The sequence below is a fragment of the Pseudopodoces humilis genome, chromosome 2 (assembly GCF_049639895.1).
Source record: "Pseudopodoces humilis isolate 2021_Gansu_Grassland_sample_001 chromosome 2, ASM4963989v1, whole genome shotgun sequence".
NCBI lineage: Eukaryota > Metazoa > Chordata > Aves > Passeriformes > Paridae > Pseudopodoces > Pseudopodoces humilis.
The window spans coordinates 68724490-68746959 of record NC_142201.1 but is presented as its reverse complement, the minus strand read 5'-3'; the positions used below and the strand labels follow the sequence as shown (position 1 = coordinate 68746959).

Genomic DNA, 22470 nt, shown 5'->3' with positions numbered 1-22470 from the left:
CAGCGGGGCCGGGGCGGGACGCGGCGGAGCCCCGGGCCGAGGTGTCCCCGCCGCTCGCCTGATCGGCTGTGCGGAGCCCGGAGCGCTGGGGAGCGCGGGCGGGGCTGGCGCGGAGGAGGGGCCGCGTGGGGCGCTGCCTGCCTGGGACTGCCCGCGGACCTGTCTCCGCCTGCCCGAGCCCTGCGGCCGTGCTCGAGGAGCAAACCCCCGGCGGCTCCGTGACTAAAAGCCCCAGAGGCGCTCCCACCCCCCCCACACTCAGTCACCGCCCGTGCCTGCTTCCCCCGCCCTGTCGGAGGTTCACGGGGACCCTGCCCGCTTAGGGAGCCCACCGCCCCCGCTCTCCTTTTGGCTGGGAGCTCAACCACCGGTGCTGCAGGTGCCGGCGGGGTGTGGCGGGGCCCGGCTCGCACCGCCCCGGCCCCTCCCGCCGGGGTCCTCGCCGTCCCCTGCGCCCGCCCCGCTGCCCCGCCCCGCCCGGCCGACAGCGGGTGATGGCGCCGGCCTGCGCCTGAGGAGCCGTAGCGGGGGACGGTGGGGGAGCCATGGAGGAGGACCCGGAGCTGGAGAGGTGAGGGACGAGTGACAGCGGGGGCAGCTTGCCCGAGAGCGAGCGGCCTCTGCGGGGCTGCTGCGCCGCTCAGGGCCCGGCAGCGCCTCCCGCGCCGCGAGGCCCGGGCAGCGCTGGGCTGGGGCCGGCGGCGGCCGTGGGGCGGCTCCTCCCGGCCCGAGCGCTCCGCGGCGCTGAGCGGGCCCCGGGCTCCGCCGAGCTCTGCCCGCTGGCCCCAGACAGCCCCTCCTGTGGGTGTGCGGTCAGGGTGCGCCCCGAGGGGAGCGCGGCCTGGGACTGCTTCTGTCTTCCGCACAGAACTTTGGGTGCGCGCTGATGTCGCTTAGGAACAAGATTAGAAGGTCTTGAGAGGTTCACCCCTCATCAGTTACAATTTGATGAGTCGCGTGCTTGGTGAAATAAATTTTTTAAATCCCAAAACACTTTCTGTTGTTAGGAATTTCAGTTTTCAGTGCTAGGTATGTGCCCTTTGACCAGTTGTTAGGATTGTGTTCTTGTATCAAAAAAATACAAAATGCTTGGCAGTTATTTTGTAAAAAAATAAAATTGTTTTCCACTTGGCATTTCATTGGGACCAGTGGATTCGTCTTGCTGCGCATTTTGAGTTGCAGTGCTCCCAAGCAAACACTGACAAATAAAACATTGATTTCTATATTTGTATACTCAAAGTACACCCCTCTTACCTTTGTTTTAGGAATAGACTTTTGGTGTTTACATCACAAATGTTTTGCAAAATAGTCCTACTTGTTGGATTGGATTATTTTTTTAAATTTTTTTTTGCAAGCTTGTTTCTGGGTTGTTCACTTTATCTGTGGCTGTTTAAAAAAAAACTGTTACGGTGAAGCAATGACCAGAAGCTTTCTGAACTGTTCTTCTCATGGTTTTCTCCTTTAAGAAACTGTATCTGGGCATGCTTATAGAAAATAACTTTTTTTCTGTTTATATCTGGCATGTATTTGAAATGTGGCAAAAGCAATAGCACTGAGACAGTGGAAGGACTAGAGAGCATAATGCTTTCTAAGAGGCTTTTAATTCTTGCTAAGCTACTGCTGCTCTCAGATCATCAGTTTAATAATTAAAGCTTCTTTCTTTCTTTCTTTCTGTGTATGCATGAATGTTATTTTTACTGGTGCCATTCCAAACTTTAACCCTTTTCATTCATGGCAAGTTGAAGCTATGCCACCGTTCTTGCATGCTGCTTCATGGTTGCTGTTGCCATGCTGGGGACCTGGGGTTCTCTGGGCACTGCAGAGCATAGCTGAACTCACCAGCTATAGCCGGTGACTCCACAGTCATCTCCTGACTGATGCTCTTCTTCCCAGGAACTACACTCCAAGTTTTACTCTTCCTCAAAGGTTCAGTCCACGTTGGGATTTGCTATTCCTGTTCCGTGGCAGCGTGGTAGACAATGAGGATGAAACTCAGTGTCACTTATCAAAGGGTACACAGTAAGGTTTACCTGTCTGATGTCACCAATCCATGCCACTACTCACCTCAGAGTGTGTTTAGTTAGCCCCAAACACATTATTACTGCAGTTTAGTGCACTTGATGATTAGCTCTTTCTGTCCTGGATCCATCTATCATTAGTTACTTTTTCATACCTTAAGTAAGGTAACAGCTCAATTTGGTAGTAGCACCCTGAATTCAGCTCATGTTGTGTGCATTTAGAGGGTGTCCTTTGGTATTACTCGCTCTAAATAGTGCTTCCCTATACAGTCTTGAGTACAGAGCCCTTCCAGTCTAATACAGACCTTTCTTTATCCTTTGTGATACAGACATTATGCCTCAGATTCATATTCAATAACTTATTGATCATATTCTCCTGTGAATAGTGTAGCAGTGGTAGGTAGTCTAGGGTTATAATTTTAAGGGTTTTATAGTATGGCTTTAGTATACAAATAAAAGCATTTATGTTCTGTAGCCACAGTGTTAACTACTTTAGGTGAATTTTTAGTGTTTAAAAATGGGTTTATTTGGAATATTTTGAGCAGTCTGTCTCTGAATTCAGACTTGTCTTGCAATGCACAAGTCTTGAATAAAAACTTACAGTTTTTGTACATGTGGTTTTTATTTAACTTATCATGAGGGAAAAAGAAGTGTAATATTTTTGTGCATGTTTTTTCAGGTCAGAATTTAATTTTGTGTCCCAGTATTCCAAAAAGTGATCTGTAAAGTCAGTCGCCCTATTTTTGTTACTATTTTAGGAGAAGTCTCTTCATCTAGATTCTTTTATTTTATCCTTACTGCCACATTTCCTGATATTATTTTTCAGTTTTACCATGTCTGACTCTCACTTGATCTTGCTTTTGATGTTTTCCTCACTTTAATATGATGTGAAGTTTGCCTAGAAAGCTGAGTACTAACTTGTAAGTTCCTGTCTGACTGTTGCATTCTGTGGATTTTAAAACTCTAAGAGCTGTAACAGAAGTGTAAAGTAGTAATATTTGATACATTGTACTGAACTACATCAGCTCCGTCTCACCCAATAACCTGTGATAGAAGTATGAACTGTTATTTTCCCCTGTGAATTTGCTGGTACATCAGTGAAGACCCTGAGGACTCTGAGCCTTGAGGTTCCATGTGACTCTAAAGAAAATTCTAAATTATGTTAACATATAATTAATGGTATTGTGAAGTTATGACTCAAGAAGGAGGTGGAAAATGTTGCAAATCAGCTAGTAGGAGTGTTCAGTTTATTTCCTCTGCAAGCACCCGAGTGCTTTTCCTAGTTTATTTCAACTAAATATACATTGAGATACTATATATTATTTCATTCCTATCTAAAAAATTAAAAATTTCTTCCCATTCTGCTTCCTAAAGTATTGTCTTGGTGGTTCTGTCTGTTTGAAGCACAGAAGATGCATAATTTCTCTTCGAATACAGAGGAAGTGGCTTTGTTATACTGTGTGTCTAAATCCTTCCATAATCTATTCTGTCTTTCAGTAGCTACAAATATTTCACAACCTTGGATATCATACTTTATTAGAAGTACCTGCTAAGCTTGTTTAGAGCATCATTTACTTGGGATTAAGTGTTTCCTAAGGAGATCCTGCTCTGAATCACAAAGAATGCTATAATTCTGTAACAAGAGGCCTGTAGTTGAGTTACAAATCAATAATCTAATATTTTTGCTGCACAGGCAGCCCAACTACACTTTTTAACAAGCAAGCTTTGTGCCTTGGAGAAAACTGATGGTTCTTACTATTGATTTTAACAGTTAAAGTCAAGTGCCAGGATTCAGTATTCCATACTCTTGGCAAAAAAAAAAAAACAAAAAAAAAACCCCAAAAAAACCAAAAACGTGGTCTGCAGCTAGGATTGGTGTTTGGAATGGAGTGGTATACTCACTACACAGGCTGGTGAGAATATCAACACAGAAATGTACTGCAAATAGCACTCACAAGACTGACAAGTAGAATACCTAAGTAAGTACAAAACCTGATCAGCAAAGAATGAGAGTATTCACATCCCTGATGTGAAATGTCTTTGCCTTTGAACAAATGTCAGGAAGCTTGTGGTGTATTGTGTTTCTTTTCATTCTTGCTCTTGTAGTTGTGGCCTAGGCTTTATTCCTGACTTTCATTTTTATCAGCTTTCTTAGTAAAGGTGAGCAGATAGGACCAGCTCATGAGATTTAATTTTAAGTAACACTGTCAGTGTCTTCAGCCACTTATTTGACTGAAGGTCTTGATATTCATTATTCAACTGTAGTTGGAATACCAGCATTCACTTCTATTTCTAGTCCTATGCAGAGTTAAAAATAAGTTGTATAGTTAGCATTAAACTTACTTGAGAAAATTGATTTTTAAAATTGCTAATTGTTTTTCCTGAGCTTGTGGCTTGCTGTCAGGACCTAGAGTGCCTCAGGAAGTAGGCTTAAGGAACGAGGGGATAAAAAGGTCTGGTCATGTGTGTATAGGCTGCTGGTTGGTACTGTCATCTGGCTGCGCTCTGCGCCTAGTCGTCACAGTCTGTCCTGTCTTCCTGTTAAATTCCTTTCTAACTCTGTCTTGGGTGAAGGACTCTGTTTGAGGGGAGAGAGGGTATGCCTCACTGCTAGCAGCTACAGTCAGACTGTGGGTTGGAGGAACCATGTGTCCTTGGTGCCCACAACTGGAGCATGTGAAGGTTTGGATGCCAGCAGCTGGGCTTGGACCCTGGGCTGGAGGCTTGGGTGCTGGCAGCTGGGGACATTTTGTAGGATGAGTAAAACCAAATGTTAGCCCCTGAAATGGGGTTGGGGCCATGTGTTTATCTGTGTTGTAGTACTGGAGCAAGTAAGGGTGTATGAGGGACCATGTGGCTGCTGGTGAAGATCAAGCTGGAATAGCTGGCAAGTGGGAGAATAAGGAGGGAGCTGGAGCGTGAGCTTGTATCTCCAAGAGCCAGGAGGAGTGAGCTGTTGGGGCCACCAGGGAGTCCTGGCCATCTGCTGGTGAGACTGTAGGGTCAGGGGCAAGATGTTTATGTGTGCCTGTGTGTCTCTACAGGCAAGACTGAAGTGGGGTTGGGTATTGGGGGACCAGGATGTGCCAGTCACTCCTGTGTGATGGTCTGTACTGATAGTGCAGCTGGGCTGAAGTTCTGGGGGCTCCCACACACAACTGGAAAGAAGAGCAGGATGAAGCTGTTGGTGTGAGCATGCTATGTGTCTGTCTGTGATGGATGTGACCGGCAGTGTAAGTGCCTGTTGTGTGCATCTGCCTCCTAGGAGATGATTTTGAGCCTTGCTACTGGTTAGACCTGGACATGGAGCTGTGACTGCCTGGCCTCTCGGCTGTCAGATGCAGCATCATACGTTTTCTCCTGACAGTCATCTGTAATCACAAATCATGGGTGGTCTCTGTAATAACATGGTGTTTTCATTGCCTTTAACTGACATACCTCTTTATTACCAATAACTCATTTTTTAAGTCTATTCATTTGACCTTTTGGAAAAAAATGATGAAGCTCTTCCCCTGAGTGAGGAATAGAAAATGCTTCTCATTTTGCCTGACTAGGAGCTTTTAACATTATTTTATATTTTTGGCACATGCATTTGTGATACGGGTTATTAAGATGGATGAAATGGGAGCTTTGCCTGTAACCTTGGAATATATAGAGGGAAAAAGTCTAATCCCTCAGAAATGTAAATAGGTCTTGTACCATACTCTTGAAGATAAAAATATCACTGCTTGTACCTTCATGTTACTGTAACTCTGCAACTTGATTGCCCAAAAATAATTGCCACAGCAAGTTTTAAGTGGTGCTTGCTATAAAAGATGTCAGAATGATGACAAGAGTTCTTAAATGTGCCCCTGTTCCTAATTTTCCCTCATATCAGTCCCCCAGTTTGGATAGTTCTCATGTGAAAGTTGCATTCTGCATTCCCTTTGCTCATGCTACTGCCCTTAGAACTGAAGCTGGCAGCCACAGAACTGTTTGTATTGTAACCAAGCTGTAAAAATGAAGAGAGCAAGGAATGTGGAGTCCCGTGAGGCCTCTAAAAGCAAATTTTAAAAACTTGTTTGAGTAGCTTTTGGCTTGTGTAGAGGATATAAGTTCAGTGAGTGGAAACATTATTTCAGAGAGGATCTGGGCATTGTGTTTCATTTGTCTGGGCAAGCTGAAAGGGCTTTGTAAAGGTGTGGTGAATAAGGGCAATGTTGAAAGACCAGTATTAGGAAACAATGTTTGATAATGAAGGTGTGGACCTAGAAGGCTACTAAGGTGGATACCAAGTCAGTCTGAGCTTAGATATAACAAAAAAGAAAGTCTCAGATACTTACTTAAAGGCATGTAATTCCTACCTAAGTTAATAGAATTGGTGTCACCATTATAATTTATTATGATGTTTTCCCTAAAACTGAATCATAGCTGTTTAAAATACCTATATGTGTGTTTTATTAGTGCTCTGTAGCTCAGATTTTTTGGTTTCTTATTTCAACTATAAATTGTTACAGATTATAAATTTATATTTAAATTTTAATTATTAAATTTATATTTAATTTGTATTTTAATTCTTAAATTTATATTTCAATTATAAATTGTTACAATAATAATGACAGACTTTTAATCTTTTAGTCAAGTTTCTTAAAAAGAGAATCACCAAGTTTGGTAACTGGTAATTAAAAGTCAGACACTTTCTTTCCCTCTTTCCTCACCTGTGTCTGACATTGCTGTTAGAAGGCTCAGGGAAAGCTTCTGTAAAAGCCACATGTTCCTGCCATCATCGCTATAACCTAGCTCAGGATGCTCAGACCGAAAATTCCGGGTCTGGAGAAAAAACAAATTTTGCTGTAATTTCACGAAGACCTGTGTATGCAACATCTCTCACATTTCAGTGTTACAGCCTGTGTTTTGCACCCTTTTTCTGGTGTTCTTGCAAATAGCCATCCCACACCCATCAATTCTCTTAGCTGGGAAGGCAGCAGTAGCTGGTGAGGTTGCTGACGCTGTACTTGGCATGTTGGAGAAGGTATCTCTGACAGATGATGACTTACCTGGGAGTTACTCCTTTTCCATGAGTGCCTGTGGTGTGACGGGATACACGACTTGTCCTCACAGGCAGGAGTTTGCTTAAAAAGGATTTGAATTGCCCCAAACCTGGTCCTTCATTCAGTGTTAGAGTTTTTGTATTTGCAACAGCTTTAGTTGGTTTTAATATTTCAGAATGTTTCTCTTGATCATGGTGCATAGGAATTTGAAATATCTTAAAGTCAAGGTGATTTTGGTAGCTTCTTTATTCCTTAATTCACTACAGTGTATAAAGCTATCTGTTTTATTTGCCTAAGTGCATAAAGTGGCAAGTTCTTGTGTTCCACCAGTAGTGACCTTTTTCTTTTTCTCTTACTTAGGAAGGCTGTAGAAGAGTTACTTAAAGAAGCAAAACGTGGGAGAACCAGAGCTGAAACAATGGGAGCTATGGGTTGGTAAGTCATGCCAAGAGGAAATGAATGCTGATGCCAAAATCAATCTTATCTTTAATGTGTGACAGAAGTCTCTACCATTCTATGTGTTTCATGTTTAAATAATTTGTTTTCTTCCACATACTAATTTTGGCAAAAATCCCAGTCTAAATAAGAAAAAAGGTCAGGTAAATTCTGTCTCCATGAAATTGCTTGTCTGAATGTGTTGAAGACATAGCAATTGGAAAATTTGGGATATGTTCTTATGATAGATGTAATTGCAAAGTTTGGGTTGTAATCTCATGAATCTTTAAAATGCTGTTTATCTTCACTGTGTGTGTACTTACATACTGGCTACATGTTACTGGGTTTGACTCTGTTTTAAGTGAAAAAAATTCATAACCTGATAAAGAAACCTAAAGCCTTATATTAAAAAAACAACAAACTATCCTTCAGTAGATAATTCATGTGTAAATTGTAGCCAAAAAAAAGACTCAGTGAGCTCAAAAGTATAATCCAGTTTTGGAAGAGGGTTACTTTTTAATACTAAAAAAACCCTAAAACCCAGGAGCTAATTTGTATAGTAACTGGGAAAAAAAATCACAGTATTTAAATCTTAAATGAAATCCAGCATTAATTCTTCAATGCAGAATTCCAGATTTTATAGCTAGATTGTCATGGAATGTAATGCATGTAATTATAATCAGAGAAGTAATAACATGCAGAGGAGAGTCATTCATCATAAAATATTGTATATGGCTTTGATAAGAAGCTATTTAATTTAGGCATGTTCACACAAGTAGTGCACCAGTTGTCTGCACTAAACGCACTTGTAGATAAGGTTTGGCTTCCTCCATCAACAATAGCAAGAGATAAGCCTGCACTGTTCATGAAGTTCTCAGCTCAGTTGTCTGTTTGTTTTAGTAACTCTGAAGAGATTAAAATAGTGTCTTGCTGAAAATAAAGTTACTCCTTTATGTTTTCAAACAGGTTTGGGATTTTCTGTATGTTTTACTCAGTATTTCTTCTAGGGATGCAGGTCATAACTTACCTGTTAAAATAGCTTAATTGGTTTAATCCCCTGGAGTGGCTATACTGATGGCTGTACTGATCCACCCTGCTTTGACCCTGTCAGCCTAGCCATGTGGCCAGGAAACCCAGTGCACATAATTAGCACCATGAAGTGATATATGCATCGAGTTACTGTGAATTTGCAAGTTGATTCTAGATATGGAATAAAGATTTCTGCAGGGACATAATCAGGTATCCCTGTACAGCTTTGCTGCCACTTGTGCAGTCTGGAATACCTGGCAGTAGAGTGTATGGGCATCTGCTCCTGATTGTGGCTCCTTCTTATTCCGTGTTTGTAAGAGGGTAGTGGTTCTGTTCAGCTGGCTGTGATGATTGGCTCGGGATGCAGTTTGCTAAAGCCTGGTGCCTGAGGCCTGCCAGGGAAATGGGATAGGCAAGAATGACCTGGTCTTCAGAGCAGTCACAGGTTAATGGTGTCTGGCCAGGCCATTGTAGGAGAAGAGGACTGTCAAGAAGGCTTCAGGCAGAGGGAGGACTGTTGACATAGGGGTTGGCATGGTGATATCCTGAGCTGAGGCTGTTGAAGTACTTTCAACTACAGAGGTACATGTGAACAGCTGTACTGGGTCAAACAAAGGATCCATCTCTGCAGTGCCTTGTGTCCATCAGTGGCCCATACCTGGTGCCTAGGAAGTGCTTTGCTGAATATCTGAATAGGCTCACTAGTACCTTCTTCAAGGTACTTCTGCAGCTCGGGATATCATGCTCTTAGAGATGATTTCTTTGTATGTAATGCATCTCCAGGGATTTTTACCTCACTGAATTCATCTTTAGAGAGACTGGTAGCAATCCCATTTGTGACAAATCTACTGCTGTAGGGTTTGGCATAAGCTAGTGTATGGCTGGCATGTGTGGCTGTAAGGAAAGTGTAAAGCCTTCCAAAGGCAAACTCTCCAAAAGTCTTTGCTGTCTAGTTCTGCAGCACAACAGACAGAATAGCAGCTGGAAGCTGCCACTGCTGTCACCTCTTTAATGTATTTTATTCAAATATACTGGCCCTGTTATCCTGTTCTGGTGCTTTTAAACTGGCCCAACAGCTAGGTATTGCATAAATACATGGGAGATATAATGGAAAAGGTATTTGGAAGAAAACTTGACTATGCTCAGTTGAGTATCACACTCCAGCAAAATGCTGTCAAGTGTAACTGATCCTGAAGGGCTTGAGAGATTACATCCAGGACTGACCTGTAACCTTGCTAGGTGTAAACTACTGAGAGGAAGGTAACTTCTCCTCCAAGCTCTGTGGATAGCAAATGAAATGAGCAGAAAAGTTAGTTCATGAAAATGTTTGTTGGTAGACCAGATGGAGGAAATCATAACTGATAGAAGCAAAGACAAGGTCATCACCAACTTGTCTAAAAGCACAGTGTTAACAGGTAAAACACAAAACCTTCCTTCCTTGCCAAACTCAAAATGCTTACAGGTGTGTTTCATGAGGACTTCTGGGATTCCTTAGCCCTTTGTCAGAGGAGTCCTGGAGAAGAGATGCACAAATCCTGGAGACATCTAGCGTAAGGCAATCAATCCTGCATTGGCACTGGAAAGTTGAAGCAGCTCAACCTATGAAGAAAAGTTTTGTTCTGCTATCTGTCTTTGGGTAAGAAGAAGCAGAGGCTACTGCTGCTCATACTTCACTGATTCCAGTTTATGTTGCTCTTGAGCAGCTGTTGAATACTGAGAAATACATTTCTGGAATCAGTGGCGTTTGACAGAAGTTGGTGAAAGGGAGGTATATGGAGAAGTGGCATTCCTGGGTGGGGTGACTGTATTGTGCATACCATTACCAAGGACTAGTGTCTCCTGGTGGATGTTGATGGCAGCAAAACCTTGGCCAGAAAATCTCTCAGAACTGTTTTGGGACTGCTTTCAGGTTCAAGCCATTGCTCTGTTATTGTCCAGAGTGATTAGTTTGCCATAGCTCAAACGCTGTTTGAAAAAGTTCCCCAAGCACCCATGCCTAGCCTTTTGCTGTCTCATCATTTAAGATGGATATCAGCTGTTGCTGGAGCCTAAAATACAAGTATTCAAGCCAGCTTACCTGACAGGTACAGAAAAAATGTACAAAGCAATCAACCTACGGCCCAGTCTCTCATACAAAGACTGAGCCTTGAAATACAGGACAGTATTGTTAGTATTTCTTCCAGTTTGGGAATATTTTTCTGGTTTTACGTTGTCTTACAAGTTTAATGGGGGTGACATGGGAAGGTGCTGCAACCTTAGAGGCTAGTGGAGGAAAGTCTTGTCCCTGTTTGGGACAAGTAACCAGCAGGGAGGTTGGCAGTGGCATTGGCCAAGAGTTCGTGTGTGAAGGGAAATTATCTGAGACTCTCTGGACATGGAGCAACTGTCAGTATTGCCAGAGGGCTGCATGATCTCTTAGTTGTTTAAGATTCTCTGCTCACTGGGCTCCATACTCTCAGGACTGCTCAGGCAGTATGTAGATCCATGGTAAATTTATCCAGGAAATGGTGGATATTCTTATTTGTAGATTTCATTCAGCAATGTAGTATTTCTAGTTCCTGCAGTGTTCCTTTTGTATGTACTCTGTGGCCATGGTGATTCTTGTTGGGGGGTGTCTCCTGAATCCTTATCCTGAATCTCCTGAATCTCCTGAATCCTTACACATGATGTAGATCCTGCTGCTAATGTGTCTGGCTCAGGCGTTAGTACAGCTAATCACAAATAAGGAAATGTGTGAGAGAAGGGTAAGGAAGAACTCTGAAGAAGGTGTCTTAATCCTGGAAATGTTAATCAGAACAGAGCAGAATCTTGCTGAATCCTAGTGATGATGCTGTGATGCTTCTGAGATGAGAAAGTCATCGGAGCAGCTGTCTGGAAGCTAACATTTGAAGGATCAGTTGGATCCAGAGTGAGAAGTTGTGAACAAATAGTGTAAGAGCATTTGAAATGGTTAGATAAATTTGTTTCATCAGAGGCTATTAGACATAGATGAAATAGGATATTTGGCGGTTTCCATTCTGCCTAGTTAAAATAAAGCCAGAAGTTCAGCTTCCCTGAAGTTTTTCTCTTGGTTCTATGTACATAATTCATAAGCTTCTTTATAGCAGTGAAGTTAGGTCCCATTTTAAGCAGTTGTTCTACTTTAAGAAAGGCAGTTAAAATGCCACAAAAGTTACTGTGTGAAAAATGTTCTAGATGTGGTTTTTTCCAGTGTATAGGTCTGATCTTCAAAGATGCTGATAACATGAGCTAAAGCTAAATCAAATGTGGCTTCTCATCTTACTTGAAAAGCTTATGTAAAGTAAGAACTGGGAAACAGGATATTTTTGAATGGTTTGTTCAACTCTGCATTGTAAGAGCAGATGAAATTACAACAAAAAAAAAAATTGGAAGCATGAAATTATTTTTAACTCTATTTTTTGTAAAGCAATCCTAAAATTACTTTCATTCCTATAGATAGCTTTCTGTTCAATACCAAATCTGTTAGAAGTGCAGCAGAATGCAAAATGATCATGATGATGAGGGTACTGTAACTGTGAAGTGCTGTGTTGCATCTTTGAATGGGAGTTGTCTGACTGTGCAGGAACACTGCAATGTGATTCCCCTCAGCTTTCATTTGAATATGAGAGGGGGAGGAGCAGGGACAGGGTACAGATAGAGTCTGAATAGTAAATATGTTAAAATCTTGTAATCAGGGCACATCCTAAGTCGTCAGTGGAACAGATTGCCCAGCGAAGCTCTGGATGCCTCATCTCTGGAAGTGTTTAAGACCAGGTTGGATGGAGCTCTGAGCAACCTGGTCTAGTGAAAGGTGTCATTGTCTGAGGGGCTGGAACTCGATCATCTTTAAGGTCCCTTACAAATCAGATGATTCTATGATCCTACAAAGTCCTCCCAGCTGTACCTGGATGCCAATACAATATTTCAAAGCTTTCAGTGTCCTCTGAGCATCCTCTTTTGTAAGGTTCTCTGTGACAAAGTAACAGCATAGATTACTTGGTTTGGCAAAACAACCTCTAGCTGGTTCCCCCCAACCCTTCCAGTTGGTTTTCTATTGAAATATGATATTTTCTATGGCAGTTTGGAAATGGTAGGAATGTGCTTGTCAGTTCATCAACAGTGAACTTTTTTCCTGGAAAGATGTGCTTTATTCTGTATGATAAGGCTGACTGTGCCAATCCCATTTGGTGTGTCCAGTTACTCAGCAGAGACAAGACTGGCACATGGCACTGTGCTCTCGAGTCTTAAATGGCGTCAGTATATTTTTACTTTTAAGAACTTGTGTAGTACATCTCTGTGCTGAGCTGCACTGCTGCACTGGATGACAGGCACTGGTTGGAAATTCTGTGTTACTGCACAGAAGTTGACTTAAAGGGTCAAAAATAGGGTTAATATTTGACCTGTGTTCACAGTGATGGATTTAATTTTTTTTTCTGAAAAGGCAGTTGTCAAAATGCAATGCATTGCATTGTCTTTGTTATTGCATAGTGGAGAGATTTTGGAGGATGTGAGATTTATTTGTGGGGGGAGGCAGGATTCTGTTGGTGAGAATAGCTTGGTCTAACTTTAGGAGCACGCAGAGTAAAAAGTGAACCTTACAATGGGTGAATGCTCTGCTACAGAGCTGGAGTCTGGTAGACAGGACAGCTCTAGACTGCAGCTTGTGTGCTTGCCTCAAACATGTCTGCAGCCCTGTTTGGGGCACATTTCAATTCTGAACTTTAATGTTCTTTTAACTTGTCTGGTTTTTGCTGGTTGGTTGGCTGGTTTGTTTGTTCTAAAGCAAAGCTTCTCAAATCAGTTCTGTGGCATTGTTTGCTGATCACAATAGTATTGTGTTCCACCCTGCCCAGGCTGAGATTGAGTCCCAGCCCTTCAGAATTCACCTGAGGGCAAACTTGTTTGTGAATTGAGCACTGCAGGATCAGACCCTACAGCAAACCTAAGGCTGATCTTTGGAGATGTCAATTTCCTCACCATTAGAGGTGTTCTCAAAGGTATCAGTGGATTCATACAGTTCACTTTTAATCTGCACTGTTCCATGTATACCATGGCTATATGTAAATGTGTGCTCTGTGTATGCATATAATGTAGCACAAGATGCCATGCATCTTGTTTGCTTTAAGATTTAAAGACAGGATTTGCTTTGTTGAAGTCTGAAGTCAGTAAAACTAAGAACTGATGTTTTTCTTCAGCACCATGACTTACTGCTGCTCCATGAAAGCCTGGTGGCTCACTTTAATCACAGTATGATGGTAAACTAATGGTATCTCGTAGCTGACTCTCAAGTCCAGCATTTCTCATCAGATTTCATTCTTAGTATAGCTGAGGTAGCACTCAAGATGTTGAAAAGAAATGGTTCAGCCAGATGGATTTATTTAGGGCAGATTGGCTGTCTCATTCTAGCATTATGTATCTTAGTGCTTAAATCAGTGCATTAGCTCTTAAGAAAAAGCAAGAGGAAGAACAAGTGTGAAATATATTTTGTCTGGATGCAGCCTAGAGAAGGCTGCCCTCCTTGGTAGGAAATGTTGAGGTGCAATAGTTTAATGCACTCATAAGACATACAAAGGACTTTAATATTGGCTGGTTTCTGTTATGTCTTGAGTGTAACCTGTGCCATGACTCGTTCAGCACCGTGGTGGTGTAGCTTGAAGTAGAAACCCTGTTCTACTGACATTTATTAGCCTCATGTTTTTACTCAGTAACACAGTTAATGGATAAATAGCTTCTCTAATTTATGAAAGAGTTATAGTAGATTAAAGATTTATTTTAAACCAGGATTTGAGAAAAATAGTGTAAATTTATATGAAGAAAGTTTAGAACATTCTAAAATTCAATAGAAGTGTATCAGAAAATACCTTGTGGAAATAAAACAGTATGGCTTATACTTCTAAAACTGCTCTCCTAAGTTCTTGAAGGATTTAGGACAAGAATAATTATCAGGAATGCTTAGTAGGCAGACCTGCAGCAAAACACCGTGGTAAATTCCAAGTTCAGTTAAGTCATGAAGTATGCTAAATAATCATACGTGATCTTTGTTGTAGCTTTCTTGTTGTTCTGATAGTTCTGATGATTTAGAGGTGTCAAAGGTTTTTTTGAGTAGTTAGGATATCGTTTCTACACTTAAACAAAATATTCAAGTAGAATAGATGTTCTTAACATTGTGGTGTTAGGATTCCATGACTCTGTGGTTGATTCAGTAAGTGGCTGTGGTCTCTAAAAGCAGTCCCATAACTTGTCTCAAAAACACCACAGTGACTCCAACTATAAACAAAGTCTTCAGAGTGATTTCTTCTTTCTGTAGGAACATATTTAAACTTGTTTTTTCTTACTCCTTTCTTTAAGAGATGATAAATTGTGAGTAAGTGGAGTACAGCTGATACCAACAGGATAAATTAAATTTACAATACTCGTTTCCTAAAACTGGCTGATTAATTATGTGCAAAAGTTTTGAAGGTGGGAGAGGAGAAAGTAAAAGAAAAAAAGGAAAATAGTTGGATAAGTATATTTACTGTTTAAGAAAAAGAAAATACTTTGGTGGTTGCTAAGTATAAGTTTAAATTGGTATGTCTCACATGTTTATGCTACAGCTGCTTGGGTTCTTCCTGCATGTGTATCTTTCTTTCTGAATATTGCAGTTCACTAGATAATGTTGACTTTGATCTCTGTAAGCCATTCTGATTTGACTTAGAATATATTACTAAATGTTTGATTTCTGAATACCTAAATTAGGCACCATCAACCTAAAATATATTGTCATCCTTTGCTTCTCCCTATACACGCTACCTTGTGAAAATCATGTGGATTTTCACTGTGTTGAAGTAAAATAATTTTCTTCCCATAAAGAGTAAGAAAAGGAGAATGGAGATGATCTGGAACTTATTTTTCTGTACTGAGAGTTTACACTAGGTGGCATGCAAGGAAAGCCAAAATCACAAACCTGTCTTAAAATCACTGAAGTTAAAATCTCAGACTTGTTTTGGGATGTTTTTACCTTCTCTTTTGATCACTTTTAAATGTCTTTACAGGTTGAAATGTCCTCTTGCTGGTACAAACAAAAGATTTCTTATTAATACCATCAAAAACACGTTGCCATCTCAAAAAGAACAAGACCAAGAGCGTGAGCAAAAGGAAGATGATAAGGAGTCTGAGCCAAACAAAAGCAGGAAAGAAGAAAAACCAAAGAAACGCAGAATTCACCCATATACACCCAGCTTTCAGTCCAGAAGGAGAATCAGCTACTCTCCTCCAAGGCACCAGAGCAGGAACCAGCACACAAAGGATAAACATGAAAAGCGATCAAGCAAGAGATGAGTGACAAGTATGTGTTGTTACAAGTCAGGAACGTCATTAAGTGTAGGAAAGCGGGGGTGTCTCAGTTTTTCAGGAAGAGTTGATGTTCAAACTTGAGTTTTGAACCAAGTTGCCTGTGTGAGAAGTAACCTTGAGGTAGCTTTAGAAACTTTTCTTTGGGCCCTTTAAGAGAAAAGCAAAGTACAGCCTAAAGCATTCAATTGTTTTAGAACAGACATTCCCTTTACTCCATTCCTTTCTCCCCTTCTGACTAAGCTTAGGGTCCTGGTGATGGAGCGTGATATGTGTGTCACTGTCTAATATAAATCATGTCACTCTTTTGGAAATAAATTTAAATTAAGCAGAATTATATTTATTGTGTGAAGTCTGCAGAACTTCTTTGCTGCTAACCAATAAAGAAGTTTTGCTGATTTGGGTTAGAATTTAGAAGAAGAGAAAGCTGGTCAGCGCCTGACCAAGGATATGCATTTTGTATAGAATATAAGAAATTGCTTCCTTTAATGTAAAAAGAACAAATTTAAAATGGGCAATGCTGGTTTTGCTTTCCAGGAGCGACTTCTGGGAAATACTGTTTTTGTTTGTTAATGTGTATTCACAAACCTATCATAGATAACAATAAACATTAACCCTAAAAAGCTGCAACTGCAATAATTGTCTCTGTTTAGACTTCCCTCTGTAAGGAAGTAGTTGGAACAGTCTGTTGTCACGGTGCTTTCAAAACAAACCCTGAAGACAAAATCTTCATGTTTTCTGTCTACTGCTAGAAAGTTTCCGAGTAAATATGTAATACCAGAAATACAGAGGTGATGCTTAAACTGTCAAATGCTCACTTCCAAGCCTATGTGACAATTCTGTGGTGGTACAGTTCCTAAACTTGTCACAGTGAGCACAAATGATAGGCATTGGCATCTTCTACGTCTCACTTCTGTTTGTGTTACATTAACAAACTTCTGCGTGAAATATTTTGTATTTTACTGTTCTCAGAAATAATTGTTTTCAACATAGGTTTGTTTTTGAGTGTGTTGACAATAAAATCTACAACGTTCATTGAAAGTGTCCTGTGGAATGAATGCTTTTAATGGGTGTCTTAACTGAGACGTTAAGGGGCTCTAAGGGACGGGAGGAGCGGGGCTCCATGGCCCGTCCGTGTTGAGTCAGAGCAAGAGTGCCACCTATAGACGTGTGAGCACCTCGCCTCTGCACTTACCTGCCTCTCGGAGGGCTGTGTCAGCTGCCACATGGGAGGGACAAAGTCGAGGTCTGCTCTGGCTGGATTTGGTGCTGCTCTTCTGAGTAGTGGGAAGGTAGTTATACTGGCGCTGAGCCCTCTGGAGACTGCCAGGGTCAGCATATCCAACCAGGTGGGATACTTTGACGTTTCCCCTGAGGAGTTACGTACAGCTTCTCTATTTCCCTGCAAGACCCACAGCACTAAAATAGAACTCTCAGCCTTTCAGAAACCTTACAATTATTTAAGTGGGATCAGTTAAAAGTAGTATCTTTGGAGAATATATGGATTGTCTTCAGTTTAAATAAACAGATGGTGTTTGCAGTCCTTATATTACTTATATGCAATAGTCCATATATGCACTGTTGTGCACTCCTTAATAATCCTTTTTGGAAGGACAGCAGCTATAATACAGACTGAGTTCTGCTGCAGTGACAGTGCTGGATGGATGTGACTTTGAAGCAGAGAATTCATCTCACCATTGTTCAGGATTTGAACTGGAGATGTTCCACAGAAAAAAAATTTCTGAATTCTTGCTGGTCTGCCTTGTGCTGATATATGCTGTCCAGAGAGCTTTCAGCTCTTCAGGCCTTCAAACACCACTTTGGGATGAGGGTTGTTGTTGATGCTGTATTAATTTATGCCAGATTTTCAGGCAGGGAAACTGATTAGAGCATGCTCTCAAAATTAGTCTGGATTGCTGATAATGTTTGCGTACTGGAAATGCTCAGCTAAAGGATCTGACATGGCCTGCACTGATAAATGGGGAAAGCTTTTCATCAGTGGTGGTGGTAGGTTCAGATGTAACTCCACATTTTTCTAACTTATAGAATACACAGGAATTACTAATCTTGCATTGGTTAATTCCATCTTTTATTGCTGTCTTTTGTAAGTGTAGTTAGTAAAACCAAAATCCTCTCCTGCTCATTAACTGTTCTTAATTCTTTATAGAATCACAGAATGGGTAAACTTGAAAGGGAGCACAGTGATTACTTTTTTAATAAGAACTTGAGTGCACAAAGCCGGTTTTGTATTTTGTCTGCAGTTGTTCATATTGTGCAGCCCCAGCATCATGTTTTTAAAGCAACTTAAAGATAGGATTTAACCCTGAAAATTAAGACTTGTACATGACTTTTCCAAATGTGTTAACTGCTGTGCACTTGTTAGTTGTAAAAGTGCCTTGTCATTAAATAAATATGTAAATAAAAAGTATGTTCTTGGTCTCAGGTTCCCTAGTTACTCGCATGGGAAGGGAATGTACCTTACCTTAGTGTTGCTGCATCCGTACTTCACAGGTGTTCCCTGTTAATCTGTGAGCTGCCAGTGTTGTCTGTGTTTAGTTTCAGTGCACATTATGTGGATAAAGTTTATTCAGGTGAGATTATTCTCTTGCCATAGCCAGAAAATTTGCTCATTAGACCTTATTATTATGTTGGATAGAAATCCTCCAATTTTTCACTTTCATCAATCTGGTACTGAATGTAGATCACAAAACAATGTGAAAGAGGAGAAAACGTTTTATGTAGCCTTCATGAAATGCTTTTGTTACTTTTGGCTGTCAGAGAGATAGTAACATGCAGTTCTTACATTCATTGTACAGCCTCTGCTCTTTTGTAAATCCATTTTGAATTATTTACAATGAATCATGAGTGTCCAAGAAAAGCCTGACAGATTTCATGTATAACATGACTTAAAGTCAAAAACACACCCTCTTTTTTTAGACTGGATCACTTTAAACCAGGAGTTTCTTGAGGTGCAGTTGAAAGAGTGTTCCTTAGTGATCATGAAATTTCTGCAGAAAACTAGTTAACAAAGGAGATGTAAATGTTTGTAGATCAATGGAATAATGTAGCAGGAGGGGGTTGCTTTTCCTGCACAGAACTTGTTTGGGTTTTTGGGGTGTTTTTTTTGTGGCTGCAAGTTGATCACCAAAAAGCGTGTTTCCTCTCCTGTCCTGTCAAAGCTCTCACAAATAATTATGTGCTTTCAGTTAATTAAGCTGGAACAAACAAAAGTGGACTTGCTTGGATAAGTAGCAAGAAAACATATCTGGATTGTGTTTGAAGAAGGATTTTAGTCATTTTACCAGTGGAGTCACTGATCCACCAAATCTTTATTCATGTGAGTGATCTTTGCACTTTGCAAATAATCCTGTTGTAGCTCACCATCTATGAATGAAAATCCTGTCTGCATTAATATACACTTTGTCTTAGTGACTGTCAATAGGAAATAATCAAGGGTAGATGTTAAAGAGCACATAGCACTGATTAAAAGAAAGCCTTAAAAATTTTGCCTGCAGAAAGTGCTACAGCAGCAATATGACCACTCATCTCAATATCAATTGTGTAACTACAACCAAAGTCTGGTTTTGGGAAACTTGAGTGGGCGTTCTGCTCTGCTTGAGACTATGCCTTCTGAATTCTCCAGCTTCTCCTGGAAAAGAATTGCCTGTGTCTTTTAAAGCACCGCTCGTGGGATGAAAGTTTGCCTAATGCTAGTCATTTAAAATTTCTCAGAGAAAAATGCCAGCAAGCAGCTAATCCATCAGGACTAGCAACAACTGACAGTTGCTGGTAATGAACTGTTGTTTAAGTTAAATAGTAAGAGTATTGAGGAAGGAGTATAACACATGAAGGAAAACCAAGGCTCTACATGAGCTGTTACCTTGTCTTGATTCTGTATATTATATTCAAATACAGTTTTCTCTACCTGCCATTGCTCCTCCAGCCAGTGCTGCATGGTCAGTGCCTCCATGAACCCCTCCATGCACAGAGGGCACTTGCTATATCCCTGGAGAACAGAATATGTTTTGTCTAGAGAAGTTTGAGTGTTACCCCTTCTTTCTCTCCTAGTATCCATTTACTAAGTTGGGGGATGTCCCAAGGTGAGGCAGGTGAAGTTTTCCCTGGCTCTCCACCTCCCTCCCTGAGGACTCCAGCAAGATGCTGTGTGGAGCATGGCTACTGGAAAGACCTCCTTCATGTCAAGCACCTGAGTCAGTCTAGTTACATAAATCTCTGTGAGAAAGCATAGGCTCCTTGGGAAGTGGCTCTGAGTGTGACAATGAGTAAACCCTCAGCTGGTGTGGGTCAGGGAAGTTCTGCTGTGCTGAGCTCCTGCACACGTCCTGCATGCCAGAAGTGCTAGAGACCTGCAGGTAAATGTACAGCTCCTTGCAATGTTTGCCTAGTAAAAGGACTGAGGATCAGCCCACTGCGGGGGAATCCTTGAGGGTGGCTCTGCATCTGCCTCATCAACAAGTCTCATTTAGACTTGGATCTCTGCAGGAAACTTCTTGCAACAAGAAAGGAACCAGGAAGGCACAGCTCTACCTTTCTGCATCCTGCCCAGTAAGCTCCCAGCTAAGAAGTGAGTTAAACTAGCAATAAAAGTCAACTGGAATGAATTTTATCCAAACTTCATTTTTCTTTGCCCATTGAAAATAATTTCCCAGGCATCTATGCCCTTGGAAAGGAACAGTGAGCCCCCACTGCACTCCCATTACTTGAGATTCACCTCCAGCCGTTGCTGCTAACATTTTTTCCTTTTTTTTTTCCTCCTTTCTACGTTGAGTTCTTTAATAATTTTGTGTCTCTTTCAGTCTAGGCTCCAGCCTGGGAAAAACAAACCTGCTAGTCTGGCGAAAGCCAAATACACATGGCCCAATTACCAGCTTCCCCACTGTTCCTTTGGGCTGGCTGGTATTCTCCCTGCCTTTGTTTCTTTGCCTGCTCCCTGCCTCCGAGCAGCTTCCTTTGACTCCGCTCCATGCAGCCGGGCAGAACAAGATCCAGCAGGTAAACTGAGGAAGGGCTGTTGTCTGTCTGCCCCTCGCCTGTGGATTGCTGCAGTTTGTCTGCCAGCAGAGCTTCCCGCAGGAAGTGGAGAGCTCTCTCTCTGTGAAGAGCTGCTTTGCTTTGGAGTTAGGGAAAACGCCTTCTTCTTTGCGTTTGAAATAGTTGTGTGTGTGGAGGGAAGCGCTGGTGTGTCTCTAACAGCATACCAGGTATTGCAGATGGGGTGCTGGATACAAGCTCCTGCTCTGTGTGGGGATCATCTGTCCTCACTGGCACCTGTCCTGAACGCCTTGGGAAGAGCCAGGAGGATGGATGGCATTGTCTTCACAGCCGTGCGCTCCCACAGCTCTCCTGGAGGAGGGAATATGTGGGAGCAGCGTGGTGAGGACCGGGCCTGGCTGCCAAAGGAAGGATGGTGCCCACTGTTACCTGTCAGTACCATTTGGGAGGTGGGCATTGGCAGGCCCTAGGGGTAGGTGCTCACCGTGGCAGGGTCTCAGCTCGTGCCTCTGCCAGGCTTCCCTGCTGCAGCTGCAGGGGTGTCCACCTCGAGGGCATAGGAGAGCAAACTGTCCTCCAAATGTCTTGTGCCAACTGGGATCCCCAGCAGAGCTCTTGGGGTGATGAGAAGTGCCAGTCTCAGGTCCATTTGTGATGCTTGTCCCCCTGCCCTGACTATCCAGTCTTGCTGTGACCTGAGCTCCTCTGAAGGCCAGGCTGTCCCGGTGATGAGGGCATGTGCTGAGGAGCAGCTCTCTGCAGTTACATCGGTTCATCCTTCAGCCCCAGGAATGCTGCCTCACATCTGCCTGCCTGCAGTACCTTAATCAGGGCAGCCCCAGGCAGGCTGCCCGCGCTGAGCCTGGCACCTTCTGCAGCGGGGCTGGGTGGTGCAGCCAAAGCTGTGCCAGGGTCACAAGCCTGCGATTCGGCGGGTTTCTCCTACTGACTCAGCCGAGTAGTGTAAGGGTGCGAGGTGTCAGACATGCTGCTGGTATCTGCCCTGGAGAGCAGGATGCTTCGGGAGCTGCGGTGGATGCCCTGAGGCAGAATTCCCCAAATGCGCAGCAGCCCTGAGGCTGCTCTATGAGTTAACAACCAAAAATCAACTTTGAAGGGTGAGAACTGACTGGAAACAAAACATCTTCCCCATCTTCTCATTAGCACGACTAATAAAATAGATGTGCTGCGCTCAGAGGTTTTACAGTTCATGAAGGATTTGTGCGCGGGGAGGGAGCCAGCAAGGGGAGCAGTGGGCAGAAGCTTAGAATTGTTAGAATGTGTCTCCATCTCAGTGCACAGTTAGTAAAACAAATTCTTCAGACAGGTGCTTGAATTCACAGGCTCTTCAGAGGGAATTTATCAGCCTTCAGGAATATACCGGCTAAGAAAAGAAACCTATCGCCATCAGCTGTAAGGAGGGAAAAGCTAATCATCTAAACTTTAAGGCGGGAGAGGTGCAGCTGTCAAAGCTATAAGGTAAATGAGTCTGAGGCTGAAATGGTTTTTGCAGCAGAACTCTGCTCCCTGTTAAATAGGGGAGATTGAACTATAGCACTATTCCGCTATTCCCTGGTAATGCACCATTTTGGGGCTGACTGGGTGGTCTTAAGTCC

General features: G+C 42.2%; 1 protein-coding gene across 2 annotated transcripts; it reads left to right on the top strand.

Moving 5' to 3' along the window:
• Window positions 1-447: 447 nt before the first annotated feature.
• POLR1D (protein) lies at window positions 448-16876 on the top strand. Of its 2 annotated transcripts, none has more exons than XM_005516283.2 (3): window positions 448-571; window positions 7409-7483; window positions 15544-16876. In XM_005516283.2, exons 1-3 carry the CDS (start codon window positions 546-548, stop codon window positions 15827-15829), a joined length of 387 nt encoding a protein of 128 aa, XP_005516340.2. In that variant the 5' UTR covers window positions 448-545; the 3' UTR covers window positions 15830-16876. The 2 variants fall into 2 exon arrangements, with proteins under 2 accessions (XP_005516340.2, XP_014118074.2); XM_014262599.2 differs by having other exon boundaries at window positions 459-571; window positions 7413-7483.
• The last annotated feature ends 5594 nt before the right edge of the window (window positions 16877-22470 follow it).

What these genes read in the sequence shown, in the direction of transcription:
- POLR1D (XM_005516283.2), top strand. Translation starts at nt 546, where the DNA reads ATGGAGGAGGACCCGGAGCTGGAGAG. An exon ending in GAGGACCCGGAGCTGGAGAG is followed by an intron (nt 572 to 7,408) that starts GTGAGGGACGAG and finishes TCTCTTACTTAG; the next exon opens with GAAGGCTGTAGAAGAGTTAC. An exon ending in ACAATGGGAGCTATGGGTTG is followed by an intron (nt 7,484 to 15,543) that starts GTAAGTCATGCC and finishes ATGTCTTTACAG; the next exon opens with GTTGAAATGTCCTCTTGCTG.